The sequence below is a fragment of the Rattus norvegicus genome, chromosome 13 (assembly GCF_021556685.1).
Source record: "Rattus norvegicus strain SHRSP/BbbUtx chromosome 13, alternate assembly SHRSP_T2T, whole genome shotgun sequence".
NCBI lineage: Eukaryota > Metazoa > Chordata > Mammalia > Rodentia > Muridae > Rattus > Rattus norvegicus.
In genome coordinates, this window is record NC_141546.1 from 52,371,924 (window position 1) to 52,399,856 (window position 27,933).

At 40.6% G+C, this 27,933-nt stretch overlaps 1 protein-coding gene across 2 annotated transcripts; it reads left to right on the top strand.

Annotated features, from left to right (window-relative positions):
- Positions 1 to 638: 638 nt before the first annotated feature.
- Positions 639 to 24,917, top strand: Atp6v1g3 (ATPase H+ transporting V1 subunit G3). 2 transcript variants are annotated; one of them, XM_087580485.1, is made up of 4 exons: positions 639 to 721; positions 11,012 to 11,259; positions 20,908 to 21,044; positions 24,071 to 24,385. In XM_087580485.1, the coding sequence occupies exons 2-4, from the start codon at positions 11,067 to 11,069 to the stop codon at positions 24,242 to 24,244; spliced, it is 504 nt and encodes a 167-aa protein (XP_087436611.1). In that variant the 5' UTR covers positions 639 to 721; positions 11,012 to 11,066; the 3' UTR covers positions 24,245 to 24,385.
- The last annotated feature ends 3,016 nt before the right edge of the window (positions 24,918 to 27,933 follow it).

Sequence of the window (27,933 nt, forward strand, 5' to 3'; positions counted from 1 at the left end):
CTTTCTATCTACATGCACACCTATCAACCTATCTATCATCTATTTATCCATCTATCATCTATTTCTCTCAATCCATCTAGCTATATTCTTTGTGGGTATGTATATCTCATGAAGTACATGTGGAAATCAGAGGACTATAGGGCTTGGTTCTCTCCTTCTGTCATGTAGGTCCCAGGGAATGAGATGATATGAAAAGTCTTAGCTCTCTGTTTTAAATTTGCTTTTAAATCCAGGACCCTATTTGAATAAATTGCACCCGACGTACTAGGTAACAGAATTTTTACTCATGAAAGCTGAAGTCCAGGAAAAGCCCATCTGTGGGTCATACAGTCTAAGTGAAAAAGGAATTAACCCCTTCTTTCCAATAGAAGTGTTGGGTACATATAAATGTTACATTGCATTCTTTACTGTGAGTGACTTTCTTATTTGTCCCTTACTGGAAGGTTCAGAGTAAAGAGTTAGTGAAACATCCATAGTTTGGTAGAAAAGAACAAAGAAGAGGTAGACAATAAAACCAGAGGAGAAGACATGAATGTGAACCATTATTTCCTCATTTAGTTACAGAGATATGAAAATAGTCACTCATCAGTGACTTATTTGCATATTTTCATCTATTACTACCCAGCTACGGTGAGCAAGAAAAGTGAAAGAGAGGAGCTGGGACCTGCAGGAACACCACACCAAGTCTCAGAGTTGTGTTTAAAGAAAGAACTTCACAGTGGTAAGATACCTAGAGGTTTCAGGCCCTTGGGAAAGCAGGAATTAACCCAGTTTTCACAATTAATCCAATTCAAGGGTCAAACTGATATATCAGGAGGAGGGATCATGTGACAAGCAGAAACATATGCAAGAGATAATAAGAGGAAGTCTGAGTAGAAATGAAACTTTAATGGAGAGAAACTAGATCTATAGTGGGCACTTGCTAAATTTATAATTACAGCTATTCTGAACATTTGAGGCTCTTTCCAAACTGAATGTGAACACAAATAAGAAAGATTTCACAGCAAAGCCTTCAAACTTCAGTGCTAGCGCCTTCCAAAACTAGTGCATGGTCTTTGTTTTAAACACTTCACTGTTTTTACTACCATTCCTTACATTTTGAATTATGAAGATAAACTATGAAAGGGTTTAGGAAAATGTAGCCAAGAACAAAAGGCTAAATGTAAGATATACTTTGTGCAACATGGCTGTGATTGATGTACCCATCTGTGTATATGCTTAGAAAAAGCCCCTCCTGTTCTGTTTTCTTGTTTTTGTTTTTGTTTTTTTTTCTTTTTTTCGGAGCTGGAAACCGAACCCATGGACTTGCGCTTGCTAGGCAAGTGCTCTACCACTGAGCTAAATCCCCAACCCCTCTGTTTTCTTGTTTTGTTTTATTTTCAATGATGGTAGTGCTAACGACTAGCTAATCACTTAAGAGAATGAAAAACCAAACAACACCAAAAAAATTAAATCCTACTACTAAACAATAAATAGTAACACGCTTTAAAATATTCTAACATGTAGAAACCATATTAACATTAATACAAAATCCAAAAATTACTCAATACTGCATCAGTTTAAAGAAACTATTTTTATTTAGCTTAATTTCTTTGTAAAACAGAAGAGGACACAATAGCATCAGAATCAAGAAAAGAGCAGGGGGAGTTAAATAGACAGACAGGAAGGCCCACAGGTGTTTAAACTGGGGTCCCTGAGGAAGGACAGTTAAGAATTGGGCACTTACATGAAGCCAAATATCATTTTGTGTGATAGTGTTACTACCAACCACTCAAAACTGCTAATGTTTCCATCTAGAATGTTCTTCTTTTTTTGTTTGTTTGGGTTTGTTTTGTTTTGGTTTGGTTTTGGTTTAGTTTGGTTTGGTTTTGGTTTTTTGTTTTGTTTTAATGGATATTTGTTTATTTACATTTCAAATGTTATTCCCTTTCCCAGTTTCCCATCCTTAAGCCCCCATCCCATCTCCCCTCCCACTTCTTCTATGAGAATGTTCTCCCTCCTCAACCAACCCCCTTCCCGCCCTGATAGTCCCCTAAACTGGGGGCTGGGGGAGTCCAGTCTTGGCAGGACCAAAGGCTTCTCCTCCCATTGGTGCCCAACAAGGCCATCCTCTCCTACATATGCAGCTGGAGCCATGGGTCTGTCCATGTGTACTCTTTGGGAAGTGGTAGAATGTTCTTCAAAAGTCCAGGTGTTAAATTTGGTCTCCATCTTCGCATTATAGGGAGGCACTATAACTTTAAGAGGGTGAAGTCTATAAGGAGACCTTAGGTCCTTCTGAAAGACCTTGATGATGACTGTGGGCTCGCTCTCTCTCTCTCTCTCTCTCTCTCTCTCTCTCTCTCTCTCTCTCTCTCTCTCTCTCTCTCTCTCTTTCCCTCTCTTCTTGCTTCCGAGCCACCTGGAAAGCCATTTTGCTAACTGTGGTTTCCCTGCATGTCATGCCACCAAATGCCCAAGGTGATAAACTAATCGATCAGAGATACTTATAGACAGTCATTACCTAGTTCATAGTGACTAAAGCGGCTAACACAGCACATAGAACTTTAATTAATTTATATTTTGAGTAGTTTTACCTAAAGCAAAGTGATAATAGGTAATATTTCCTTTCTTTTCATATTTCATATCAGGAAAAGAAAATCATTCAGAAGAAGTAAGAAGGCCATGTGTAGTGATAAAATCAGCCTCCATATAAAGGTTCTACCATTCGGGAACTCTGTAGGCTGGGGCCTCTCCATCGGACTTTCTTCAGCATCGATTCCACACCATTAGTTATGTTCATGTATTTTATAAACATTATTCTCAGAACATGAAAATTCTCTCATAGGCTACTTTGTTTCACCTTGGTCCCTAGCTGGTGGGACTGTTTTTTTTTTTTTTTTTTTTTTTTATTAACTTGAGTATTTCTTATATACATTTCGAGTGTTATTCCCTTTCCCGGTATCCGAGCAAACATCCCCCTCCCCCCTCCCCCTTATGGGTGTTCCCCTCCCAACCCTCCCCCCATTGCCGCCCTCCTCCCACCAGTCTAGTTCACTGGGGGTTCAGTCTTAGCAGGACCCAGGGCTTCCCCTTCCACTGGTGCTCTTACTAGGATATTCATTGCTACCTATGAGGTCAGAGTCCAGGGTCAGTCCATGTAGAGTCTTTAGGTAGTGGCTTAGTCCATGGATGCTCTGGTTGCTTGGCATTGTTGTACATATGGGGTCTCGAGCCCCTTCAAGCTCTTCAGTTCTTTCTCTGATTCCTTCAACGGGGTTCTATTCTCAGTTCAGTGGTTTGCTGCTGGCATTCGCCTCTGTATTTGCTGTATTCTGGCTGTGTCTCTCAGGGGCGATCTACATCCGGCTCCTGTCGGCCTGCACTTCTTTGCATCATCCATCTTGTCTAATTGGATGGCTGTATATGTATGGGCCACATGTGGGGCAGGCTCTGAATGGGTGTTCCTTCAGTCTCTGTTTTAATCTTTGCCTCTCTCTTCCCTGCCAAGGGTATTCTTGTTCCCCTTTTAAAGAAGGAGTGAAGCATTCACATTTTGATCATCTGTCTTGAGTTTCATTTGTTCTAGGCATCTAGGGTAATTCAAGCATTTGGGCTAATAGCCACTTATCACTGAGTGCATACCATGTATGTCATTCTGTGATTGGGTTAGCTCACTCAGGATGATGTTTTCCAGTTCCAACCATTTGCCTAAAAATTTCATAAAGTCGTTTTTGATAGCTGAGTAATATTCCATTGTGTAGATGTACCACATTTTCTGTATCCATTCCTCTGTTGAAGGGCATCTGGGTTCTTTCCAGCTTCTGGCTATTATAAATAAGGATGCGATGAACATAGTGGAGCACGTGTCTCTTTTATATGTTGAGGCATCTTTTGGGTATATGCCCAAGAGAGGTATAGCTGGATCCTCAGGCAGTTCAATGTCCAATTTTCTGAGGAACCTCCAGACTGATTTCCAGAATGGTTGTACCAGTTTGCAATCCCACCAACAATGGAGGAGTGTTCCTCTTTCTCCACATCCTCGCCAGCATTTGTTGTCACCTGAGTTTTTGATCTTAGCCATTCTCACTGGTGTGAGGTGAAATCTCAGGGTTGTTTTGATTTGCATTTCCCTTATGACTAAAGATGTTGAACATTTCTTTAGGTGTTTGTCAGCCATTCGGCATTCCTCAGCTGTGAATTCTTTGTTTAGCTCTGAACCCCATTTTTTAATAGGGTTATTTGTCTCCCTGCGGTCTAACTTCTTGAGTTCTTTATATATTTTGGATATAAGGCCTCTATCTGTTGTAGGATTGGTAAAGATCTTTTCCCAATCTGTTGGTTGCCGATTTGTCCTAACCACAGTGTCCTTTGCCTTACAGAAGCTTTGCAGTTTTATGAGATCCCATTTGTCGATTCTTGATCTTAGAGCATAAGCCATTGGTGTTTTGTTTAGGAAATTTTTTCCAGTGCCCATGTGTTCCAGATGCTTCCCTAGTTTTTCTTCTATTAGTTTGAGTGTGTCTGGTTTGATGTGGAGGACTTGGACTTAAGCTTTGTACAGGGTGATAAGCATGGATCGATCTGCATTCTTCTACATGTTGACCTCCAGTTGAACCAGCACCATTTGCTGAAAATGCTATCTTTTTTCCATTTGATGGTTTTGTCTCCTTTGTCAAAAATCAAGTGACCATAGGTGTGTGGGTTCATTTCTGGGTCTTCAATTCTATTCCATTGGTCTATCTGTCTGTCTCTGTACCAATACCATGCAGTTTTTATCACTATTGCTCTGTAATACTGCTTGAGTTCAGGGATAGTGATTCCCCCTGAAGTCCTTTTATTGTTGAGGATAGCTTTAGCTATCCTGGGTTTTTTGTTATTCCAGATGAATTTGCAAATTGTTCTGTCTAACTCTTTGAAGAATTGGATTGGTATTTTGATGGGGATTGCGTTGAATCTGTAGATTGCTTTTGGTAAAATGGCCATTTTTACTATATTAATCCTGCCAATCCATGAGCATGGGAGATCTTTCCATCTTCTGAGGTCTTCTTCAATTTCCTTCTTCAGTGTCTTGAAGTTCTTATTGTACAGATCTTTTACTTGCTTTGTTAAAGTCACACCGAGGTACTTTATATTATTTGGGTCTATTATGAAGGGTGTCGTTTCCCTAATTTCTTTCTCGGCTTGTTTCTCTTTTGTATAGAGGAAGGCAACTTATTTATTTGAGTTAATTTTATACCCGGCCACTTTGCTGAAGTTGTTTATCAGCTTTAGTAGTTCTCTGGTGGAACTTTTGGGATCACTTAAATATACTATCATATCATCTGCAAATAGTGATATTTTGACTTCTTCTTTTCTGATCTGTATCCCCTTGACCTCCTTTTGTTGTCTGATTGCTCTGGCTAGAACTTCAAGAACTATATTGAATAAGTAGGGTGAGAGTGGGCAGCCTTGTCTAGTCCCTGATTTTAGTGGGATTGCTTCAAGTTTGTCTCCATTTAGTTTAATGTTAGCAACTGGTTTGCTGTATATGGCTTTTACTATGTTCAGGTATGGGCCTTGAATTCCTATTCTTTCCAGGACTTTTATCATGAAGGGGTGTTGAATTTTGTCAAATGCTTTCTCAGCGTCTAATGAAATGATCATGTGGTTTTGTTCTTTCAGTTTGTTTATATAATGGATCACGTTGATGGTTTTCTGTATATTAAACCATCCCTGCATGCCTGGGATGAAGCCTACTTGGTCATGGTGGATGATTGTTTTGATGTGCTCTTGGATTCGGTTTGCCAGAATTTTATTGAGTATTTTTGCGTCGATATTCATAAGGGAAATTGGTCTGAAGTTCTCTTTCTTTGTTGTGTCTTTGTGTGGTTTAGGTATAAGAGTAATTGTGGCTTCGTAGAAGGTATTCGGTAGTGATCCATCTGTTTCAATTTTGTGGAATAGTTTGGATAATATTGGTATGAGGTCTTCTATGAAGGTTTGATAGAATTCTGCACTAAACCCGTCTGGACCTGGGCTCTTTTTGGTTGGGAGACCTTTAATGACTGCTTCTATTTCCTTAGGAGTTATGGGGTTGTTTAACTGGTTTATCTGTTCCTGATTTAACTTCGGTACCTGGTATCTGTCTAGAAAATTGTCCATTTCCTGAAGATTTTCAAGTTTTGTTGAATATAGGTTTTTATAGTAAGATCTGATGATTTTTTGAATTTCCTCTGAATCTGTTGTTATGTCTCCCTTTTCATTTCTGATTTTGTTAATTTGGACGCACTCTCTGTGTCCTCTTGTTAGTCTGGCTAAGGGTTTATCTATCTTGTTGATTTTCTCAAAGAACCAACTTTTGGTTCTGTTGATTCTTTCTATGGTCCTTTTTGTTTCTACTTGGTTGATTTCAGCTCTGAGTTTGATTATTTCCTGCCTTCTACTCCTCCTGGGTGTATTTGCTTCTTTTTGTTCTAGAGCTTTTAGGTGTGCTGTCAAGCTGCTGACATATGCTCTTTCCTGTTTCTTTCTGCAGGCACTCAGCGCTATGAGTTTTCCTCTTAGCACAGCTTTCATTGTGTCCCATAAGTTTGGGTATGTTGTACCTTCATTTTCATTAAATTCTAAAAAGTTTTTAATTTCTTTCTTTATTTCTTCCTTGACCAGGTTATCATTGAGTAGAGCATTGTTCAATTTCCAAGTATATGTGGGCATTCTTCCTTGATTGTTATTGAAGACCAGTTTTAGGCCGTGGTGGTCCGATAGCATGCATGGGATTATTTCTATCTTTCTGTACCTGTTGAGGCCCGTTTTTGACCAATTATATGGTCAATTTTGGAGAAAGTACCATGAGGAGCTGAGAAGAATGTATATCCTTTTGCTTTAGGATAGAATGTTCTATAAATATCCGTTAAGTCCATTTGGCTCATGACTTCTCTTAGTCTGTCTACATCTCTGTTTAATTTCTGTTTCCATGATCTGTCCATTGATGAGAGTGGGGTGTTGAAATCTCCCACTATTATTGTGTGAGGTGCAATGTGTGTTTTGAGCTTTAGTAAGGTTTCTTTTACGTATGTAGGTGCCCTTGTATTTGGGGTATAGATATTTAGGATTGAGAGTTCATCTTGGTGGATTTTTCCTTTGATGAATATGAAGTGTCCTTCCTTATCTTTTTTGATGACTTTTAGTTGAAAATTGATTTTATTTGATATTAGAATGGCTACTCCAGCTTGCTTCTTCTGACCATTTGCTTGGAAAATTGTTTTCCAGCCTTTCACTCTGAGGTAAAGTCTGTCTTTGTCTCTGAGGTGTGTTTCCTGTAGGCAGCAGAATGCAGGGTCCTCGTTGCGTATCCAGTTTGTTAATCTATGTCTTTTTATTGGGGAGTTGAGGCCATTGATGTTGAGAGATATTAAGGAATAGTGATTATTGCTTCGGTGGGACTGTTTTGAGAGGTTCAGGAACCTTTATGAAGGGGGAACCTGATAAAGGTCTTGGTCACTGGGAATTCAGGCTTGAGGTTGTAGCCTAGCTTTCCTATCTGCCATAGCTTTCTCAGCTTCCCCTCTGCCACCACAATAGGAATATCATTTAGCACCTGTCACCTCAGCAAACATGCCTTCCCAGCTGTGATGGACAATGGTCCCTGAACTGTGAAACAAAATACCCCCTTCTCCCTTAACTTGTCAGGTAAACTATCCAGAGCCTTTTTACTTTAAGACATATACCAACAATCTACACCCTCATCATCAAGTAAGGTGTGTGAAGGGAATTGTGAGATTCACATAAGTTAAGCACTAACACATTATCAACAACAAAGTCATAGATTCAGCATTTGGTACATGGTTGGCATTTTATTAATGAGAATAAAAAGAAATCCTTATCCACTGATTGTTTACACATTCAAGATATTCAAGTGTCACATTCAAACTTCAAGTCCTTAGCATTTAATCCTTTCATGGTATTATTATCACACCAAGAGTAAGTGAAGTCTGGTGGTACACAACTACACTTCCCCAAATTAAGAGGCTTTAGGAGGAAGATCAGTTCAACTCTAGCTTTATAGGGGGTTGACAAGCCTGTTCTACATGAAATCCACACTTTCAAAAGGTGAGGATGACCAGTCTTCTATTTACAAAAGAGGCAGTGACTCTTCTTTTGCATATTTCTGTACAAGGGATGATTCACTGGTTATAATTCTGGACTAGAAGAGTGTTCAACTAAATAAGAGAGAAACTTATTGAAGTTTGTCCATTTTGTCAGACCAATATTTAATTGTGACAATGTTGAGATCTCCTAGTTCAAATTTTCTTATGGTATAATTAGTACCAGACTGAGTAACTCAGGTATATCACCTTGTGGCAGTGGTGGGGAGGGATCTTAATGTGATTACAGGAGGGTACAATGAACCACGGAAGTAGGCTGTCCTAGGGGTGGAAAGAAGGTTTATTCAGAAAGTTCAAAGGTGCCACTGAGGAAGATAGAAAAGCCAAAGGCATTTCAGGGAGTCCAAAACTACCTCTGGGGGTTGAGAAGATAGCAAAAGGACAGAGATAGCCTTGCTAGTCAGAAAACAGACTGGGAAGGGAGAGAAGCCTGTTAACCAGAACAGCCTAGATGATTTTGAGGGATGGGAGGGCCAGGCGATTTTACAGGTCAAAGGAGCCCAGGGACATTGATATGAGTCATTGGTATATGTTAATAATGACCTAGACACCCCATTTGCTGGGCTCATGGGGAAAAAAAAAGCAGTGGCCCTTTCCAACAGACAGAAACCCTTTGCATAGGTTTCTGAGGAACAGTTAAATGTAAGTTTTTAATCTACTCTCAAATAATCCTGTAGGTTCCAACTTCCACTCAGACTGCCATTTTGTCTTTACAACAATGTCAGCAGCACTGACAGTTTGCAAGTTTGAGGTTTGGGACCAAACACTTAAGTGTCTTTTGTGCATCCATCATAAACTTTCTTATATATGAAAGTATAATATTGTTAGATCTATGTGGTAGAGTCAATAAAGTCACACCATGAGACAAGATTCACATGTTTATTCGGGGGAGGAGGGCAGTGATACAGAGCCTGTTTCTGGTGGAGGTAGAGGGAAAGGGGGAGGGGGAAGAGGAATGGGGCCTTTTATCAGGGTGTGTAGTGCATGCACAGGAGGGCATGGGACTTTAGGCAACAGCGGGACTGTTGTCTCTTAGCAGTTAATGATGACATGTCCTGCTATTGAAGGGTCCCTTGGGCTGGCTGTGGAGGTGCCTGATTGTTAGCAAAGATCCCTTCAGATGATGAAAATACATGACAACTTATATTTTATGCATTTTACTTCAATAAATAAAACAAAGCATACAGGAAACCAGTAAGGAGTTTATTGTGAACTGAGGAAACCTCGGGGACACATAGACTTTTCTAGGCAACATGAAGAATCATTTTCATGAAGTCATTTTATTTAACATCAATCCCTGTAAATTTCTTTCTCTCTGTACTGATGAGACATTCAATAAAGCTGCCTGCATAAGAGCAAAATGGTTTCCTCAGAACAATCTCCACTTAATAGTTCACAGAATAACTAACAATTCTAACACTACAGCTAACAAAAGGTGCCACGGTCTAAGATAGGCTGAAATTAAGGTTCCATTGTCTATGATAGGCTGCAATTCAGTAGGAATGTGTGTTGATCAAGAGCCATGATTATTGACAAATCTGTTATCCCAGTTGTACTAATTATTATATTAATCAATATAATTAATGTCAAAGTTGATTCAAGGGGCTAGAGTTGTAGCTGGGTTGGCTGAGGGCTTGTCTAGAACACTGGAAGCTCTGTCCTCAGTCCCCAACAGGCATTAACAAGTGTAGCCGTACATGTTTACAACCCCAACGTTCCGGAGGCAGAAAGATCAAAACTTCAAAGTTAACCCTACATATAGTGAGTTTCAGACAAGTCTTAGCCTCCCTTAGGAAGTGAGGCAGGGAGGGAGGGAGTGGGGAGGGAGGGAGGGAGGGAAGGAAGGAAAGAAAAAGAAAGAAGAGAGAGAAGGGAAGAGGAGACAAAGTCAGGTGATTAGTAGTGCATCTAAAGAAAAAATATGTGAAAAAAAGCTTACCACCTTGTAAAGATTTGCACACACACACACACACACACACACACACACACACAAAGCAATGTCACTGGTATAGATGAGACAATTGAAAAGATTAGGGAGAAAAAAATAATCTTTAGAACCTTAAAAGGCTTGGCCCTCCATTTTAAATTTGTGCTTAAATCCAGGAGCCTATTTGAAGAAATTGCTCCTGACAGACTAAGGTGACAGAAGTTTTATTCATGAAAGCTGACGTCCATGAAAGTCTGTGTCATGCAGTCTAAGTTAATATTAACCCCTCCTTTCCAATAAAAGTGTTGGATGCATATAAATGTCCCATCAGACTCTTTACTGTGAGTGGCTTTCTTATCGCTCTTTTCCTGGACAGAATCAGGTGAGATACGCAGACTTCACTGTACATCGTGCATAGACACACATAGACAGGAAGTAACAGTAAAGACGTGTCTAAACTAACCTCACGTGCACAGAGGAATAACTTCTCCTACTGTTGATTTAGACGCTGTAGTGGGAGCATCATGAACTGCAGGAAAGGTTACAAGAGAAGGACGTAATGTGCCCCAATGTTCTTCCTTTTCTATTACCTGAGCCCTAGGACAGGGGGAGAATAGATCTTCTCCCAGAAAGCCAGAAAATCTCCTTCCTTGAAGAAGGAAAATCAATTTTCCTTAAGCAGATGACTCAATCACAGAGATAGATAAAGGCCTGAAACAAGTATTGCAGAGAAAAGGTGCAGGGAGAAACATTGTATCCTGAAAGGCAATTCAACAAGTCAATATTGGGGTGGGGATGGGTATGATGGAAACTAGTGTATAGAGATGTCTTACCCATTTCTTTTAAGTTAACCCAGTAGCCCTGTTTAGTTACCTTGTTTATTTAGAGCTCGAGTCAGTGGCCGTGAATTGTCAATGCCTTGGAGAAACTAACTTGTTTTCCTGGATTCCTCCTTGAGCTCACCTGGGCACCCAACTCTCTGATCCAATCTGGCAAGTTTGGACCAAACACCTATGTGTTCCCTGTTGACAAAACAAGCTGAGTTCGGTGGTGATCCATTAGGGAATAAAAGGGCCTGTGCGTCCCAGCTTCCACAGACGTCACCTTCCTTGGAGCAAGACACCATGACCAGCCAGTCTCAGGGGATTCAACAGCTCCTGCAAGCAGAGAAAAGGGCCAAAGACAAGCTGGATGAGGCAAAGAAGAGTAAGTATCACCCAAGGGGCTGGTCGGAAAATGCAGAGGGAGGAGGGAGAAGACCATGGGCTTCCTAGTCAGGCAGACCTATATTTGAACGGTAATGTTACCACATTCCCAGTGAAAGCTTAAGCCATTAGCAGGAGCTATGCATGTCCACAGTCACAGCAAGAATGGGGTTTTGTCGATTGGGGTGACACTTTTGAGAGGCCATGTGCTAAGTGACTAGCTCCAAGAGAATAAAGTTATGGATCTAGGCTTACGCCTACCTCTGTGTCTTCTTTTGCACCCCCTCACCTCAGTTGGCACAATATTACAGAATGGTGAAGAGAAAGGCAACTTTCTGATCACGTCCGTCACTAGACAGCTTTTATACAAGACTGACATCTTGAATTCTGGCTCCCCAACCGAAGATCTATGTTTCTCCAGGATTCTCTCTCCTATCATTTACTAATATGTAACAATTTGAAGTGCCATTCATCTTTTTTCTTGCTTTGTCTGCAGATAGATTCAAAACCAGATAGGCAGGGAGCTACGGGGTCTCTAAAGTGTTGCTTGTGTGACTTTGGGGATGCCAGACAGGAAGCAGGTAGACACTCTCTGATGTTTGCAGTGATGGTAAAGCCCTTCCCCTTTCTTATGGTGAATCGGTTTCTGAACATACAGAAGAGAGGTCTTTAGTGGGTCGATAGCAAAGGAACTTGAACCATTAATGACACTTTATTTCGGGGTTGGGGATTTAGCTCAGTGGTAGAGCGCTTGCCTAGGAAGCGCAAGGCCCTGGGTTCGGTCCCCAGCTCCGAAAAAAAAGAACCAAAAAAAAAATGACACTTTATTTCCTTTCCCTATGACAAAACCATGCATGCAATTGCAAGAGAGTGTGAATGCAGTCATTTTACAGAAAGCAAAATGGTCCACAGCCTACCCACTTAAACAGTCTAGAAAATTCTCAAGTCTTGTATTCAAATATCTCTATGCACATTTAAAATGTCTAGAATATTAAGAATAAAGGCCAAGCCTTTTAAGGTTCTAAAGATTATTTTTTCCCTAATCTTTTCAATTGTCTCATCTATACCTGTGGCATTGCTTTGTGTGTGTGTGTGTGTGTGTGTGTGTGTGTGTGTGTGCGCTAATCTTTACAAGGTGGTAAGCTTTTTTTCACAGAAACATTTTTTCTTTAGATACACTACTAATCACAGGTTATTTTTGCTGCATGTATGGGATCTGATCAGTATCATTCTGTGATTCCAAAACAATCATGCCAACTCTAATCAAAGTGCTTAAAGAAGAAATATCACTAATTATGCCAAATGTTTATGAGGAGTGCCACTGAGAACATTGTGCGTTGGAGTTCACAGTGAATATAAAAGCCGAGCTTCTTTCTCCTCCTTCCGTGACTATGCTGACCTTGGGGAATCATTCCTCAGAAATCATATTGAAACTGCATATTGTATTATCTGTGCTCTAGAAAGCCATTTTATTAACTGACACCTTCGTGTGTGTATGTATGTATGTACACAAATTTATCTTATATATCATATCCTGGCTCCTGAATATCCAAGCCAGTAGTCAGCCAATAATAATAACCAACTAAGCAACCTATAAGAGTAAAAGGCATGGGTAATTTGAAAATTATAATTTGAAAGTTAATTTGACCCTCAGCACTGCTGAGCTAAGTAAGACTTCCAGAGCAGGTCAGGATGTCCTCTTTGTGCCCTGAAGAGACTTTGGCACAGGTTGCACCTAACAAGGCTGCTTTGCCCCACCCTGTCAGCAGGTGACAGTTTGATTATAGCAGCACCAGCCTTACTCAGTTCTTAAGTTATCTGTGGTCAAGAGAAATACCACTGTATACACTTGGTGTGTGGCCTGTTCTCTCTTGTCCTTGTCGTTTTCATTTCATTCACTCAGTTGGGTGAGGGTGCATGTGGTGCTGTTGGTGTAACCTCACAAGTAGACCTCAGGTCTTCCTTATTGAAGTACTTGGTGTGCTAAAGACCAATTAAATGCCAGTTCAAAGGAGATGAAGGAATAACAGAGGCACATAGAGTTGTCATTTTAATAAACACAGATACATCATTTCTGCCAGAAGTAAGAAAGGTTCATTTGAAGATGTGATATATAGGCAGAGCAGAGATTTGGAGTAAAGGTTATAATAGATCACCATCTCTTTCTTAAATTTATTTAAAAGTCAGGAACTCAGAAAATTGCTTTGGTACAGTGGGTGAGTATACTTTTGTAAGAGAGAGAAGCAATCAAGGGAAAGAGTAAAGAAAAGGAGAAAGAGAGGAAAAGTAATTAGAATTATTCACTGTTTTAGGAAAATCTAAGAGCAAAGAGGTTATGGCACACACACACATACGCATACATACACACAGACACACACAGACACACACACATACATACACACACATACATACACACACATACACATACACACACATACATACACACACATACACATACACACACATACATACACACATGTACACATACACACACACACACACACACACACACACACACACACACACATATTGCTGACTTAGATTCCAGCAAGGCTGTTACATAAGAGTTTATGAACATCCTGGAGGGATGCGGTTAAAGGACTGTAGACATGGTGCGCCAGGAATTCTTTCAAAGTTGGTGAGGCCTGTCCCAACCAGCTCTCATGGCCCTCACTGGAGCCTGACCAAGATGCTTTGAGGAGAGCAGGCAGGCTGCAGAACAGATGGAAAAGTCCAATTATGTGGAAGCAGAGAAGAAAATCCACCCACTGGAGTGAAACAGCTGCATTTCTTGATGTAAAATTTTGAGTCGCTAAGTCCATACAAATACATGCTGTATGGCTATAGTTGTTTCTATAATCTATAATCTATACATGGCATTGAAAGGACAAGAAAACTGTACAATACTATATTTATTAGAGTGCAAACTGAATATATAACTGAATCTATAAATATATTTTGTTTTGATACCTATTCTAGATGTATACAGCGCCATAAGTAGAAACAATAGAGAAATGGTGAAGAATGGAGGAAAGGGGTTTGATCACTTCCATCTAGCCCTAATGCAAGGTGTAGGACCACATCTCCTATGCAGAGAAACAGAAGATGGTTCGGCCCACCAAGCAAGGCTCTGGTGCATATTCTCACCTGCTAAGCAACCATGGTGCTTGTAAAGGGGCCAAAAGGCTTAGTGTACTTTGCTGTCCATTGAGTCACATTTGCTCTGTAAGTGTTCATTAACCAAAAACAGAAGCTGCATGTTGTTCCATAACAGCTTACATGTGTTACAAGGGAATGTCATAGACGTGCCCTGGAGGTACAGATCCGGCCGTTAAGCAGAAGCATGGATCAGAATTGAATCAGAGATCCAAAATACCAGCATCAGCAGAAGCAGGAGACATGCCCTTCTCTGAAATAAACGGCTGTTTTCCAGCGTTTACACCCTTGCACATGACTCTCCTCCAGAGCTCCAGGTGAAGGGTGCTCTTTTGAAATGTCCCCAAGCGTGAAGTTCAAATCTTACAAAAAGTCTGCATTTCTAACTGTTTTATAACACGTGCCATGACGTTTTACAAATGCTTCAGTCACCTGCTTTTCAAGCTACAGAGAATGGCATGTGTGTTCACTTAAAAGCCATAAACCGCATCATACGATGTACACCCAAAGCTATGGTAAACGCTTAAACACTTACATCTGGATGTGAGGAAAGCTGAACAATCAAGGACATTTTAGAACTTCCCCAGAGTTACAGAAAAAGAGTGTGTGAAGGACACACCCTGCTGCTCCCTACCATGTTAGTCCTCCCTGAGTGGAGTCTGGTACAAATTCAACTTCCGACTCGTAATGACTGCATGGCCCCAGCAGGTCATTGTCCTCACCTGACGTTGGCCACTTCCTCCATCTCAGAATACCTCTGGGAACAGTGCCTCTACATGACGTGCTCTTGAGTAACAGAACTAACACTCGCAAAAGATTCTAAACTTCCCTCCACATAGCAAGGGCCCAGTAAATCTAATCTATTAATAGTACTCCAAAGAATAAACAGAATTCAGAGAGCCTTAAGATGCTGACCTTCCTGATCTTCTGTCACCCGAGTCTCCCAGTGAATCACTTTGATGCAAAATATACTCGGGAAACATTTCTGCTTTCTACTTAGGTAACATTCGCTCACATAGTCCTTCAGTCTGGATTTTGTGGGTATTTCACTCATCAGTTTTAGTAAGGCAGCAGATCTCTCATTTGTTTCCAAATCCGTAATCAACTTTTTTTTTTTTGAACAAGCTCCTTTGTTTAATAAAATCTCCACTCTGAAGCTGGATGTTTTGGTTCATGAATACATGACTTTTAATAAACCAATAAAATAAAACCCGTATATAAAATTTTGTGGCCCTGTCTTATATACTTTGCAGGCCTGTAAATACTTCCCCTTTTCTTTATAATCCACCCAGTAACAGAGTATTTCTTAAGTATACTGTGTTCTCACATCTTTGAGTAAATTGTAGAAAGAACCAGAACACTTTTGTCTAGTAACAGCCTTTAGATAAATTTAATCCAAAAATCTATGCAGTTTTGTTATAATTTTTAAGAGGAAAATATGACCAAAAGAAAAGTACATTAGGCATCAAGGAAAGTAGAGGTGAAGGGAAAGACTCTGGCTTAGTAACAGTCATGGTCACCAGAGATGGCTTGACTGTTTGTTTTGTTACATTTTTCTTCCTGATGACTTGCTTATTTTTCCAGTGATTTTAACAATTGTTAAAAAAAAATAGCATTCTTTAAATCAAGAAGGATTTGTCATCATATTAACACGTTTCCCCAAACCAAGAATATTCCTTCCATTTTCTAGAATTGGTCTTCTTTGAGCACACCATACTTCCTACCTCAGGACCTACTATGCTGGGTGTCCCTTCTCTCTCGATGAGGTTTGCCCTTTGGGTAGCTGCAGGGCCCTTTGACTGACTCCTATGCTCCTTAGCGATTCCAACCAAGAGAGTTCATCTATATTAGCCACAACCTCTCACAGTTTCTCTCTACCCTTAGACTCCTTTATCCTTCATAGTGCTCGATATCCCTGTCATGTTATGCACATATTGTCGGTGATCTGTCTCCTGGACTACATTCAGAATACTGACAGTAAGGTTTGCAACCTTACACTGCTATATCCAAAGATCTATACGAGTGCAAAGATACACACTAGACATTCAATACTGCTAGCTCACCAGGTGCCTTGCTTCACTTCTCTCTAGCTTGTGTACTGTGAGTCAGATCCTCTGTCCCTTTTGCCTTTCCTTACTTCTCTACCATATGCCTGTTCTTGAAGATTGACTGTTGCTATTTCCCTACCTTAAAACAGTAGCCCTCTCCTCATTCTGCATGTTCTCCTTTGATTTCTGCCCAGACACCATTGTCACAAGTAGCACATACAAAGACCTAAATGGCTTACATGTTAATCTTCCCTCCCCATCATCCTCCTGAATTGCCAACATAGCTGTTCAACTGTATTCTGAGTTTCAACCCTTGGATATCCTCAGGAGAGCCTTCAGGAGGCTTTCTAGTGACATTCCCAGACCTGTCCTCATAGCAATGTCTCCTATCTGAAGGTATTCAGAATCATTAAAGACCAATGTCTCCTATCTGAAGGTATTCAGAATCATTAAACACCTAGTCGTCACCCTGTGTTTCCTGAATATCTTTTGCTAATCTTCAAGATGACTTGGTGTAGTAGATGATTATTTTGACCTGGATGCGAACAAAGACTCAGAAATTGTAAATGACTTGCTCATAGTTTTGAAGTTTTCCGTGTCTTCTCTGTAATATCTACTGTGTAATTCTGACTCCCTCCTGAGATGATAAAAAGAAACCCCGTTTTTCCATGAAATATTTCTTAAATAGCATCGAAAGCAAGAAAGAGGTGTCTTTGTGTCTAATACTTGTTTGTATCTTAGGACACATAGTCTTTTTGCCTGCCCTAGGCATGCAGCTAAATAGCACACTTGGTGCCTTGCCCTCCGTCTCCAACATAGAACCGCTTTTAGCTTGCCCTGGTTAATTCATTTTAATTTCTTCCCACGCATTGAAACATCACTCCAATATGTCTGCATCCCCTTTCCTCCCCAGGAAACACATCACAGGATCCCTCTGAGTTAAATTACTGCTTAAATGTAGAACAGGTCTGTCTGTACAACAGGCCAGGCATGGAAAACCGACTGACTTTATTCAGGGGAAATTATCTTGTCCTTTTCTAATTTCTAGATGTCCCTGTCCATCACTCCAGCTGTCTGGACTCCCTGCATAGTTTTTTATGAAGATCCCCAACCAGTTTTCATGCAGCCCCTGATGAAGTTGTCTGCTTAGATCCCTGGCTTACAATGTAGCATAAAGGTGCAGGATGGTGGCATGGGTTGAGGAAAAGCCTCTATGTTCTACAAGCTTAAGATGTTTCTCTCTGTAAACTTTCCAATGATTGCAGAGTGAATAGAAACAAGATCAATGTGGCATTATTTTCCCGGTAGGATTTCATATGTTCTCTGAAATTTTATTCGTTTGATAATGCTCTTCTTGGAAGCTGGGGCAGGATGTGCATACACTATATATATATATATATATATATATATATATATATATATATATACTATATATATATAGTATATTCCACATACTATGCTGAATTAATAGCACCTTTTTCATGGCAAGGATTGTATGTGCACACTTCTGCCTTCTCTGTGTCTGGCTCTGTGCTTATATAGGAGGTAGTCGAGAATCTCCAGACAAATAACTGGAGACTAAAGGCAACCTTTCCCTCTGGATCTGCTCTGCAGCACCCTATTAATCCCATTTAAAACATGATGCATACAATGAATGCATTTCCTGAGCTCCAAATCAGAACTCTTGCCCTGGGAAGTCTGTGTATCCTTATAAGTACTGTGGGCCTATACATTCAACTGTTACATTAAAAAATCCAAGTTGTCCCATATGCTCATCTCTATGTTGATAAAGAGTATATTGGGAATAAAAATATGAACTTCTTTTAGTATGTAGGAACTGTTTTAATACTTAAGAAATAGCTATACTTTCAAATGTTGGTCCTCTTCCCGTTCATGGAGAAGCAAGCTGGAGGTTAATACAAGTGGATTTGATGCACACAATTCACTTCACCTCTAACTAAACCATCAGGTCTATGCTTCTGTTTCTTCCACTGGGTTAAACCAGGTGTAGCATATGCAGACATTTGCACAGCAGCAGCTGCTGAGTCTATCCAGAAAATTGCTGTGCCAGCAGCGGTTTCCTGTGGCTCTCCTCTGTAATTGAATGCAAACCAGCAGGTGACCGGTGCCATGACAGGGGAATCATAGACCGACTCCAAGACTATCGATGTGTGGTGGAGCCTCTTAGGGCAGTGCTGGATTCTGCTCAGGACTCAGCCACACATAGCTTTTCCTTTTACTGCTGCTTTAAAAAATGTACTAGAGACACAACTTTGAAACCGGTCATTTTACCTAGTATGGGATTAAGAAGGGGAGCAAGGCTAGTTTGCACCATTCATTCTGTAAGGTAATCATAGATACAAGTCATCACTAAGAAAATATTAGCATATATTTTGTATTTTTATACTGAGGTCAATGACAAGATGCAACAAGAGGATCTCTGTTGAGTGGGGTGTGTTTACCACCAAGAACTGCTTAGAGCCATAAGCTTCTGAAGCATTAAGGGTATACGACTGTCAGGAAGCCTTAACCAATAGGCAGAAGGCAAGGCTGGCTGTGAGTGTCTCACTAACCCTCCAGCATCAAGGCAATATTAGTTTCCATCAGAGTTTGTACTTAAAGTGAATGAAAACAGGGACGATTGTGTATCCTGAACAACTGTTACACAGTTCTACCCAAATGTAGATGGTAATTTGTAACTCAGTGACTCGGTCTTTATTCTAAATATGTTTCAGTAACCACCAAAACAACTCCTGTCTAGTTAGGAGGGAAGTTTAGAAGCAACCTGCCCTTGGCACAAATGCTACAAAGATACAGGTGGCAGATACATGTTTATATTAAGGCTTTTTTTTTCTTTCTGTCCTAGCGAGATGGCTTCACAGGTAAATGTCCTTGCCGAGACAGTTGAATTTGAGTTTGACCCCACACAAAAGTGTAAAGAAAAAACAAACTCTACAGAGTGAATTGTCCTCTAACGTACACACACACACACACACACACACACACACACACAAATTAATAATAATCATAATCATAATCATAATAACAATGACAATTAATTAAATTTTAAAAATTTCTTCTTGCTATTTAAGGAGGAGTATGTATCTAATTTAAACTGTGTACAGTATAACAGTTAACAAAGTTTATAACCTGAACGTAGGACACGATCAGAGAATAAACCATGTCAGATAAACAAAGAATATGGCATTTAAAATAGCAATGACTCTGAGAAAGAATAATAAGGCTCAGAGTTTCTTTAAAGTTTTAAAGCTACAGAGCATTCATTGCCTGGCCCCCAGAAAGTGGAGACAGGCGGGGATGGGGCGGCCATTAATATCAGTCTCTTCTCAAAAGGATGCATGACTAATGGTCCCCACTGCTGTGTTTGTAGATGACTTTCATCTACTTTGTCTCATGGCTCAAGGCTTACACCTTTGCTCTTAATAAAAGAAAAGAAGGCTACTTAGTTAAATCTCCCAACCATTAAAAACAATTGGTTTTATAGCCTCTTTCAAGTCCCCCTCAGAGAAAGCTACCAGAAAGTGGGGGGGAGGGAGCCTACTTTGATGTGCTGTGGAGCTTAATCAGACATTCTAAGGTAGAAAACGGGAAGAAAAAAATCCCAATAAAATGCTTTAAAAAATGAAAGTCATTTGATAGAGTCTGAGTTGCAGTCTGCAATAATTCTGGAGATTTGCCAGCGCTAAATAGGATCCAGTTGGTGTGGACTGAAGGATGCCTGGCAACCAGTCAGGACAAAAAAAAATTAAAAAATAAAATAAAATCTGACCAAGTGATGTCTTTTTTTGAGTAAGTGACAGCTAAAAGCTGTTCTTCAACCGTTACTGCTGTGGGTACATGGATAGATATTTCACTTGAACAGTTAAGTGTGAAAGAAAGTCGTCTCTCTATGCTCTAAAGAACCCAATTGAAGAAAACAAAAAAAATATTATTTTAATGAAGTTTGACATAATGGGAAAAAAATCTTTTTAAAGAGAGGGGAGGGGAGATTCACCAATGTATTTTAGTAGAAGTCACTTGTTTGTCATGTAACTTGTGTTCTTTGAAAGATAAGTGAGGTAGCTTCGATGACTGCGCTATCTCTCCAGTACGAATGTTTTGTTTTTCATTACTATTTTCTGAAGTGTGTGTATGTATGTGAGCTTGTGCCCGTGACGGTGCACACTCAGATGCAGGCAGTTGGAACCACTAGAAATGAAATCTGGGAACCGAACTCAGATCCTCTGCAAGAGCAATTCCAGCGCTTAACTGAACATCATAGCTGTGGTGGTTCATGTCTGTAACGCCAGCACACAAGAGGCAGCCATAATTCGAAGCCAGCCTAAAGCACAAAGCAAGTCCTGGGTCAGCTAGGGCTACATAATGAGACCCCGTATCAGAAAAGATGTTTTTCTGAAGTTACGTCTGTTGTGGTTAATTCTCAGGAAAAGGAAAGAGACTGAGGCAAGCTAAGGAAGAAGCCGTGGCAGAGACCGACCAGTACAGAATGCAGAGGGAGAAGGAGTTCTGCCTGAAGCAGTCTAAGGTGAGGAACACAGCAGCCCCACCTCCAGGTACTCAGGTGAGGCGTCTCTGTGTGTAAATGCTGAGATAAAACACTAGAACAATCTGCTGGAGTTCAACAGATTCAGTCTGGCCAAGGCAGAACATGTGGCTAAATCTTAAACAAGTTACTAATTTCACTTTCATGAGTAAAAGCCAGTCAGTTGCAGTGAGCATTCATTTTCACATCATGAAATCAACAACTGGAAGGGTTAAAGTATTCTTGCCACAGAAATACATATATTTTGTGGATTAATATTTAATAACAGATCACATGCAGGATGAATTTGTTAGGCCAACTCTCTTTTAGCAGAACCACATAGATACTTGTCCCTAGTCCTGTGGTGCCACATGCCCTTGCAGTCCCAGACTCAGGAGGTGGAAGCAAGGGGAGCTGAGCTCAATGCCTCCTGACCCTGTTTCAAAACCACAGAAAGAAAGAAAGCCTGTGCGATTCCCTTATGATTCCTTGACAACTGGATACCTTCGTCCAGTAATTTTGTCACTTAAATATGAAAAAATGGCTCTTTTTTTACACTATCGTTTTGAAGTGGATGCAGCTTGTAGTGAAAGGTAAGTGCATGATCAGGCTGGAAAGATGGCTCCGTTGTCAAGAGACTTCCTGCTCTTCAGAGGACCTGAGTTCAATTCCCAGGATCCGGCAGTTCACAACCACCTGTAACCCAGTTCTAGAAGACCCAGTATCTTTTCTGACCTCTGCATGTACATACACACATATGAGTAAAAAGCAAAGTGAAACAATAAATAAGAAAATAAAAGCATGATATTTTCAGAAAGGACACCATACCATGTTGCAAACAGGTCTAGAAGAAAGCATCAAGCTCTATTTATCGAAGCTAAGTAGTGTGGCATGTCTTTGCACCATGAAAATAATAAATATAATTCTATTCAGAAACCTGTCATTGCAAAACAAAGCACAAAGCACGAGAGTTCAGGCCTCTTCACCAACAACTTTAATTTTAAGAAATGCATGAAGAATTCATGGAGATTCAGAAGTTGAACACAATTGTAAAAATGAACAAAAAGTTTCTCAGTAAGTTCTTTGTTCAAATAATCGTCCTCGTTAGAATAGGAACATAGCTTAGGGTAGAGTGTTTGCCCAGCGGGTGTTCAATTCTTTGCAGGGCCCTCATGACTGGTGCTTATGTTTTCTGCATATTTTTAAGTTCGTCTATTCTAACTGAACTTACCTTTCTCTTCCTAGGGAGAAAAAGCATCTCGCTTCCATGGGGCCTTTACTCACAGTGTTCTGCATAGCCCTCTTGTGTTTAAAAGGCTCATCTTTCTTTATCCATGTCCAACAGTTAGCTTCTCCACCTGAGCACCTTATTTAAAGTGACCCCTCTTCTAAAAACAAAGGGAAACAATACGGTCTTTAATTTTTCTCCATGGCATTTATCACCATATGATGCATTGTATATTTGCGTTTACTATGGTTGTCCACCATGGCAGACTTACAAGTCTAGAAATTATGGATTCTCTGTTGTGTTCTCTATTGTTTCCCTAGATCTCCGGCTACTGCTCTATAGTAGATGTCCAATCGACCCTTATCAAAATAACAAATCAGCAAGTGTTTCCCTGTCCTCTTATCCTTGTTGCAGAGCTTGTCATGGGAATGGCATACTAGAACAGAGAGGGCCTCCATCACCAATGACAGGCAGCTTTGATTATCCTCTGTAAGTGCTTCTGATACGGCCACTACATCAAATTTTAAAGTAAGAACAGAGCTGGCCATAATTTTAGAAACTGGCTAGTTTTAACCTCGTGAAACGTTTCACAGGAAGGACCCAATATAAACCAGACAGGAGCTTTGCTCTCTGCTTTGGACAATAACTCCCCATCACTCTGAATAGACTTCCTAGACAATTTTACAGCTAAGTGATCAAAGGTGCACATGTGAGAGCAACCATAGCTTCTGTTACATCAAGCATAGTATAAAACCATTAGAGCAGCTCTTCCCTGGCACGCTCTCCCGTGTCAGCATCTTTTGCAATCCCTTCGCCCTGAATATTTCAATTATAAAGAACGAAATCAAGTCTCTTAGCATCAGCATCAATATGAGGCAAGGTTGTCACTCTTAAGTGACAATACTCTTGGCTCAAGTGTATGCTATAGGATGATCGACTTCCAATTCATAGAAAGCTCCAAATGTTCAGGCCTTAGACTATGTGAAGTACAGAACACAGGGACTGAGTTCTCTGCAACGTGAGGGGAGCCTCCCAGTCCTATCATAAGTACTGAGCATTGGCGATACTTTGAAAAGTATTTACCTTTCAGGCTTTTTATACTGAAAAAAGGCAAGAAGATGAAGAGGTCAAGGTCACTGTCAGCTACATATTGAATCTGAGGCAAAGAGGGGCTACATGAGACCCACTCTCAAAAATCAGAAGAGGAAGAGAAGGAAGGAGCAGAGGAGGGAGAAAAGGAAGGGGAGGCGTGGCTAAGTTTAGAGCAGTGGTTCTTGCCCTTCTTAGTGTTGTACCCTTTAATACAATACAATTCCATATGTGGTGGTGACGCACAACCATAAAATTATTTCATTATTGCTACTCCACAACAGTAGTTTTGCTACTGTTATGAATTGTAATGTAAACATCTGTGTTTTCTGATGGTCTTAGGGGACCCCTGTGCAAGGGTCATTTGATCCCCAAAGTGGTTGCAACTCCCAGTTTGAGAGCCATTGGTTTGGAGAGAGAGAAATCATTAGCAAACTACTGGCTTTTAGAAAATGTTAGCTCTCCTAGTGCCTCACTGCAGCATTCCTTTAAATTGATAACTTCCTTTGTTACATTATATTCTGGTCAACTAATGACTTGATATGAAGACGCTAATAGGGATATTCATCCTTCACAACCAGGGTCTTCATGGTCCACTCTGTTCCCAGAAGAAAGAATTCTAGCGAAAAGAAAAAAAAATCACACCATGAAATAACCAACAAAGATATAGGCTGAATTATAAGATAATTCGATCTAACCGTTTTAATCTGGCCTGTGTTAAAATAAATCTCATATTTTGCTTTCACAGATAATGGGCTCTCAGAGCCACCTCTCGGATGAACTCGAAGAGCAAACACTGGAGAAGATAAAGGAATTGAGCGGAAGCTACCACAAGTGTATGGACAGCGTGATTAAGCAGCTGTTGAGCATGGTGTGTGAGATGAAACCAGAAGTCCACGTGAACTACAGAGCCACCAGCTGAATGTACCTCGTCCTTCCAAGCCCACAGAAAGAGTCGGGATATGCTCTGTTAGGATGAATTGTCCACCGAAGTTGCCTACACGCTTTCATGTCACGTATTTCTTGTGTGGCACGGAATTAAAAAATAAACAACATGGTGTCATTTCTCCTGGATGGCACTTAATCTGAAGCAAGTTGAGGAAAGGAAGGAACCTGCTTTTTAACATTGAAACAGCGATCGCTCTAGTACATTTCACACTTCTTTCTATTGGCTCAGAGGACGCTTTATTAGGTATACTTCCTATGAAATAGGTTTTTAAAAGAGGAGAACGTAATTTTGATCCTTAGATACCTCTGAAATGAATATGCCAGGACTTTAATTAATTAATCGATGAGAAATACCATAGTACTCCACTGTCAGTCCAAAAGGCATTTTTTAAACTGTGGGAACAGAGACAGAAACAAAATGTTGCAAGTCACCTTAGAGATGGATCCCATCACTGTTAGTTATCCCTGCCTAACTTCAAGTAACATAATGTCACTCTGTTTTAAGGGCATTTTTGAGGGAAAAAGTAAATATCTGAGAGTGTTGATCTCTGGGTAGATTTTGTAGTTTGTAAAGAAGTGAACCTCCAACATAAAGAATTAGTATGTGGTATCCTGGTCTCCATATTAAATGAGCTACATGCCCAACAGCTGTGTATATTGTTAGTTCAATGTATAAATTATCTTAGGCCTAGTGTGGAGAAAGTATTAGTTCCCTGTTCATAATGGCCATTAGAGTCTCAGAACTTGACCCAGAGTTGTCTGGGAAACACTGGCAGCCCTGGATTCCCTCCGGCAGTGTGACACCAGCATCTAGGCCTTTCACTTACTGCAAAGTCCGCACCAGGAGCAATAGCAGTATTGTTGGATGGGGGAGGGGTGTTTGTTTGTTTGTGTTTTTGTTTTTAGTCAAGTTCTCACTCTATAGTTCGGACTGTCCTGATTTCACCCTATGGCTCTGATTTCAAACTCATTGCGATCAACCTGCTCTGTGCTGAGTACTGGTATTACAGGCGTGTGCCACTCGCCCTCTTCCCAGCATTGCACTTTCAAGCACCATATGTAGACAAATTTTAATTTCATAAGTTCATAAATATTTCTATCATTTTAAAATAATTTAGAATCCCATAGTCAATTTTATATTCAAAGTTGATGAGAAAATCGAAATTCCACTTGATTCCTTACTATTCCAACTTTATGAATAAGGAAAACTAAATCGAGTTAGTTTCTGGGATTTGTGTGATAGTGTTTTCCAGTACAGGAAAAATAGCTTATTCCTTAATAAACAGAAAAGTCCAAAACATTCTGAAGAAGCCCATCTCTGATGTATATGTTTACTGTAGAGGAGAACAGACATCTAGAAGAGCTGACCTATTTGTTTCCCTGGGAGGAATTTCCACTTTCACTCAGTTTTGGAGAGCCCACTTATGGAGATGGGAGATGGGAGGGAGGCTAGATACACAGAGTGATGAGAGCTGCCCATTTGAAGCGTCACGATGTGGACAGTTCTGAGCACAGCTTATGGTTTGCATTGCATGGCATAATTTTTTCCATCTTTATTAAATTGGGTATTTCTTATTTACATTTCAAATGTTTTTCCCTTTCCTGGTTTCCATGCCAACATCCCTTAACCCCTCCCCCTCCCTTTCTCTATGGGTGCTCCCCTCCCCATCCTCCCCCCATTGCCGCCCTCCCCCCAACAATCACGTTCACTGGGGGTTCAGTCTTAGCAGGACCCAGGGCTTCCCCTTCCACTGGTGCTCTTACTAGGCTATTCATTGCTACCTATGAGGTCAGAGTCCAGGGTCAGTCCATGTATAGTCTTTAGGTAGTGGCTTAGTCCCTGGAAGCTCTGGTTGCTTGGCATTGTTGTACTTTTGGGGTCTCGAGCCCCTTCAAGCTCTTCCAGTTCTTTCTCTGTTTCCTTCAACGGGGGTCCTATTCTCAGTTCAGTGGTTTGCTGCTGGCATTCATGCATGGCATAATTTAATTGCCTTTCTATCGCATGCACATTTTTTAAAAAGTCAATGCTTTGCGTGTGGAAGTTTTAAGTATGTTACCTTAAACACAGGCTAACAAATTTCTGAGCCGAAACAAAATGAAAGCACTTTAAAACACATCAAAATGAGCACCTGGCTTTTCTCACAACCGAGGCAATGGCACACAGAGAAGGAAGAAATGAGAACTGGCAGCCTGCATCCGTCCTGCATGTGCCTGTCTCTCCACACATCGCGCTGACACACGGCTCACTGTCCCTGAAGCTCTGGCTCTTTTGGGCTCAGAGAATGGTGCGCAACTGCGGGGTCTCTAAGAACACTTTAAAGATTTGATTCCATATTAGAACAGTTTTAAAAATGTGGTGTTAACAGTAGTAACCACTGACCGCTTCCCCCTCCAGTCCTTGTAAGTCTTTGTTAATTTCTTGGTGCCCCTGTCGATCATAGATGCTCTCCTGACAGAAGTTAAGTGCTAACACCAGCATCCTGCGCTCTCAAGTAGCTCACACGTTTTTACATTCAAAACCGGTTTCATATCTTTGTCACTGAATGACTCATTTTCCCAGAACTCTCACATTCTCACAGATGGTACAGCTGCCAAGTTTTACTTTATTTACATATGAAAAGAGTTCATGTATTTCAGAGATAACGCACTTTGCTGCAAACCTTTCCAGTCAGGCCGAAATCTCCCACCCCCTTTTTTTGAGCATGTGCTTATCCTAAAAGGACTTTTCTCTCCACACAGTTCTACATGGAGAGAGGAATCCTAAGCATATTTAACTCTTCCCTATTCTCGTGGTGGTCCTTTATGTAGACAACACAAACTGGAAAAAGACTCTACTGAGTTCTTACTTTTCTTCACGACACCTGAAATCAAAACTATGGTGTTTGCCAAACTGAAGATAAATATAAAGGTAAAAATATTTTCCCTCCTCCATATTAGCAAGCATATACGAAGCCAAGGATTAGCCAGGGATGGTGATTCCTGTCTGTCACGTCAGAACAGGGAAGGACTGGAAAGCTGGCTTGGACTATACAGGAAGGCTGTGTGTCTGAAAAATGTCAAAACCAAACCTGGCATGGGTTAGCACCACCATCGGTTTGTACCTCAGAAGCAGAGGAATACTATTGGTCAAATATGCAAAGCCACAGCTTTAGCTTGTCCTAAAGCACTCTAGAACTAGCCCAGCCTAGTTCAGCAAAGCCACATGTTCACTGAATTAAGTACCATCGGCTCCTTATTGATAATCAACTGCTGTTTTAAGCTACTGAATTTTACCTAACAAGACAGGCTGATGACTGTCTTGACTGCTGTTAAATCGTCAAGTAAAACAAAGCGGATGTGGTGACTTGGAATCACATACCCTCAACAAGTGGGTGTCTGGGGGAGGTAGGGAGCAGAAGTCATGCATAGCTGACAAAGTGTAAAAATGATCAGAGACAGTGCTGTAGGGGAAGACACGTCAGGCATGCCTGGTTATGACTTTCACGGGGATAAGAAATTTTAAATCATATCCATGACCTGGTTGAAATCCAAGGTCTTATTGGTCATGAAGAATAGAGAGGACATTTTACAAATACAGGGTGTTTTAGAGGGAAGACGCATGGGAGTCAGCTCATAGGTGGAGCAGTCTCACACACAGGTGGGAGCACTTACACTAACAGGAAG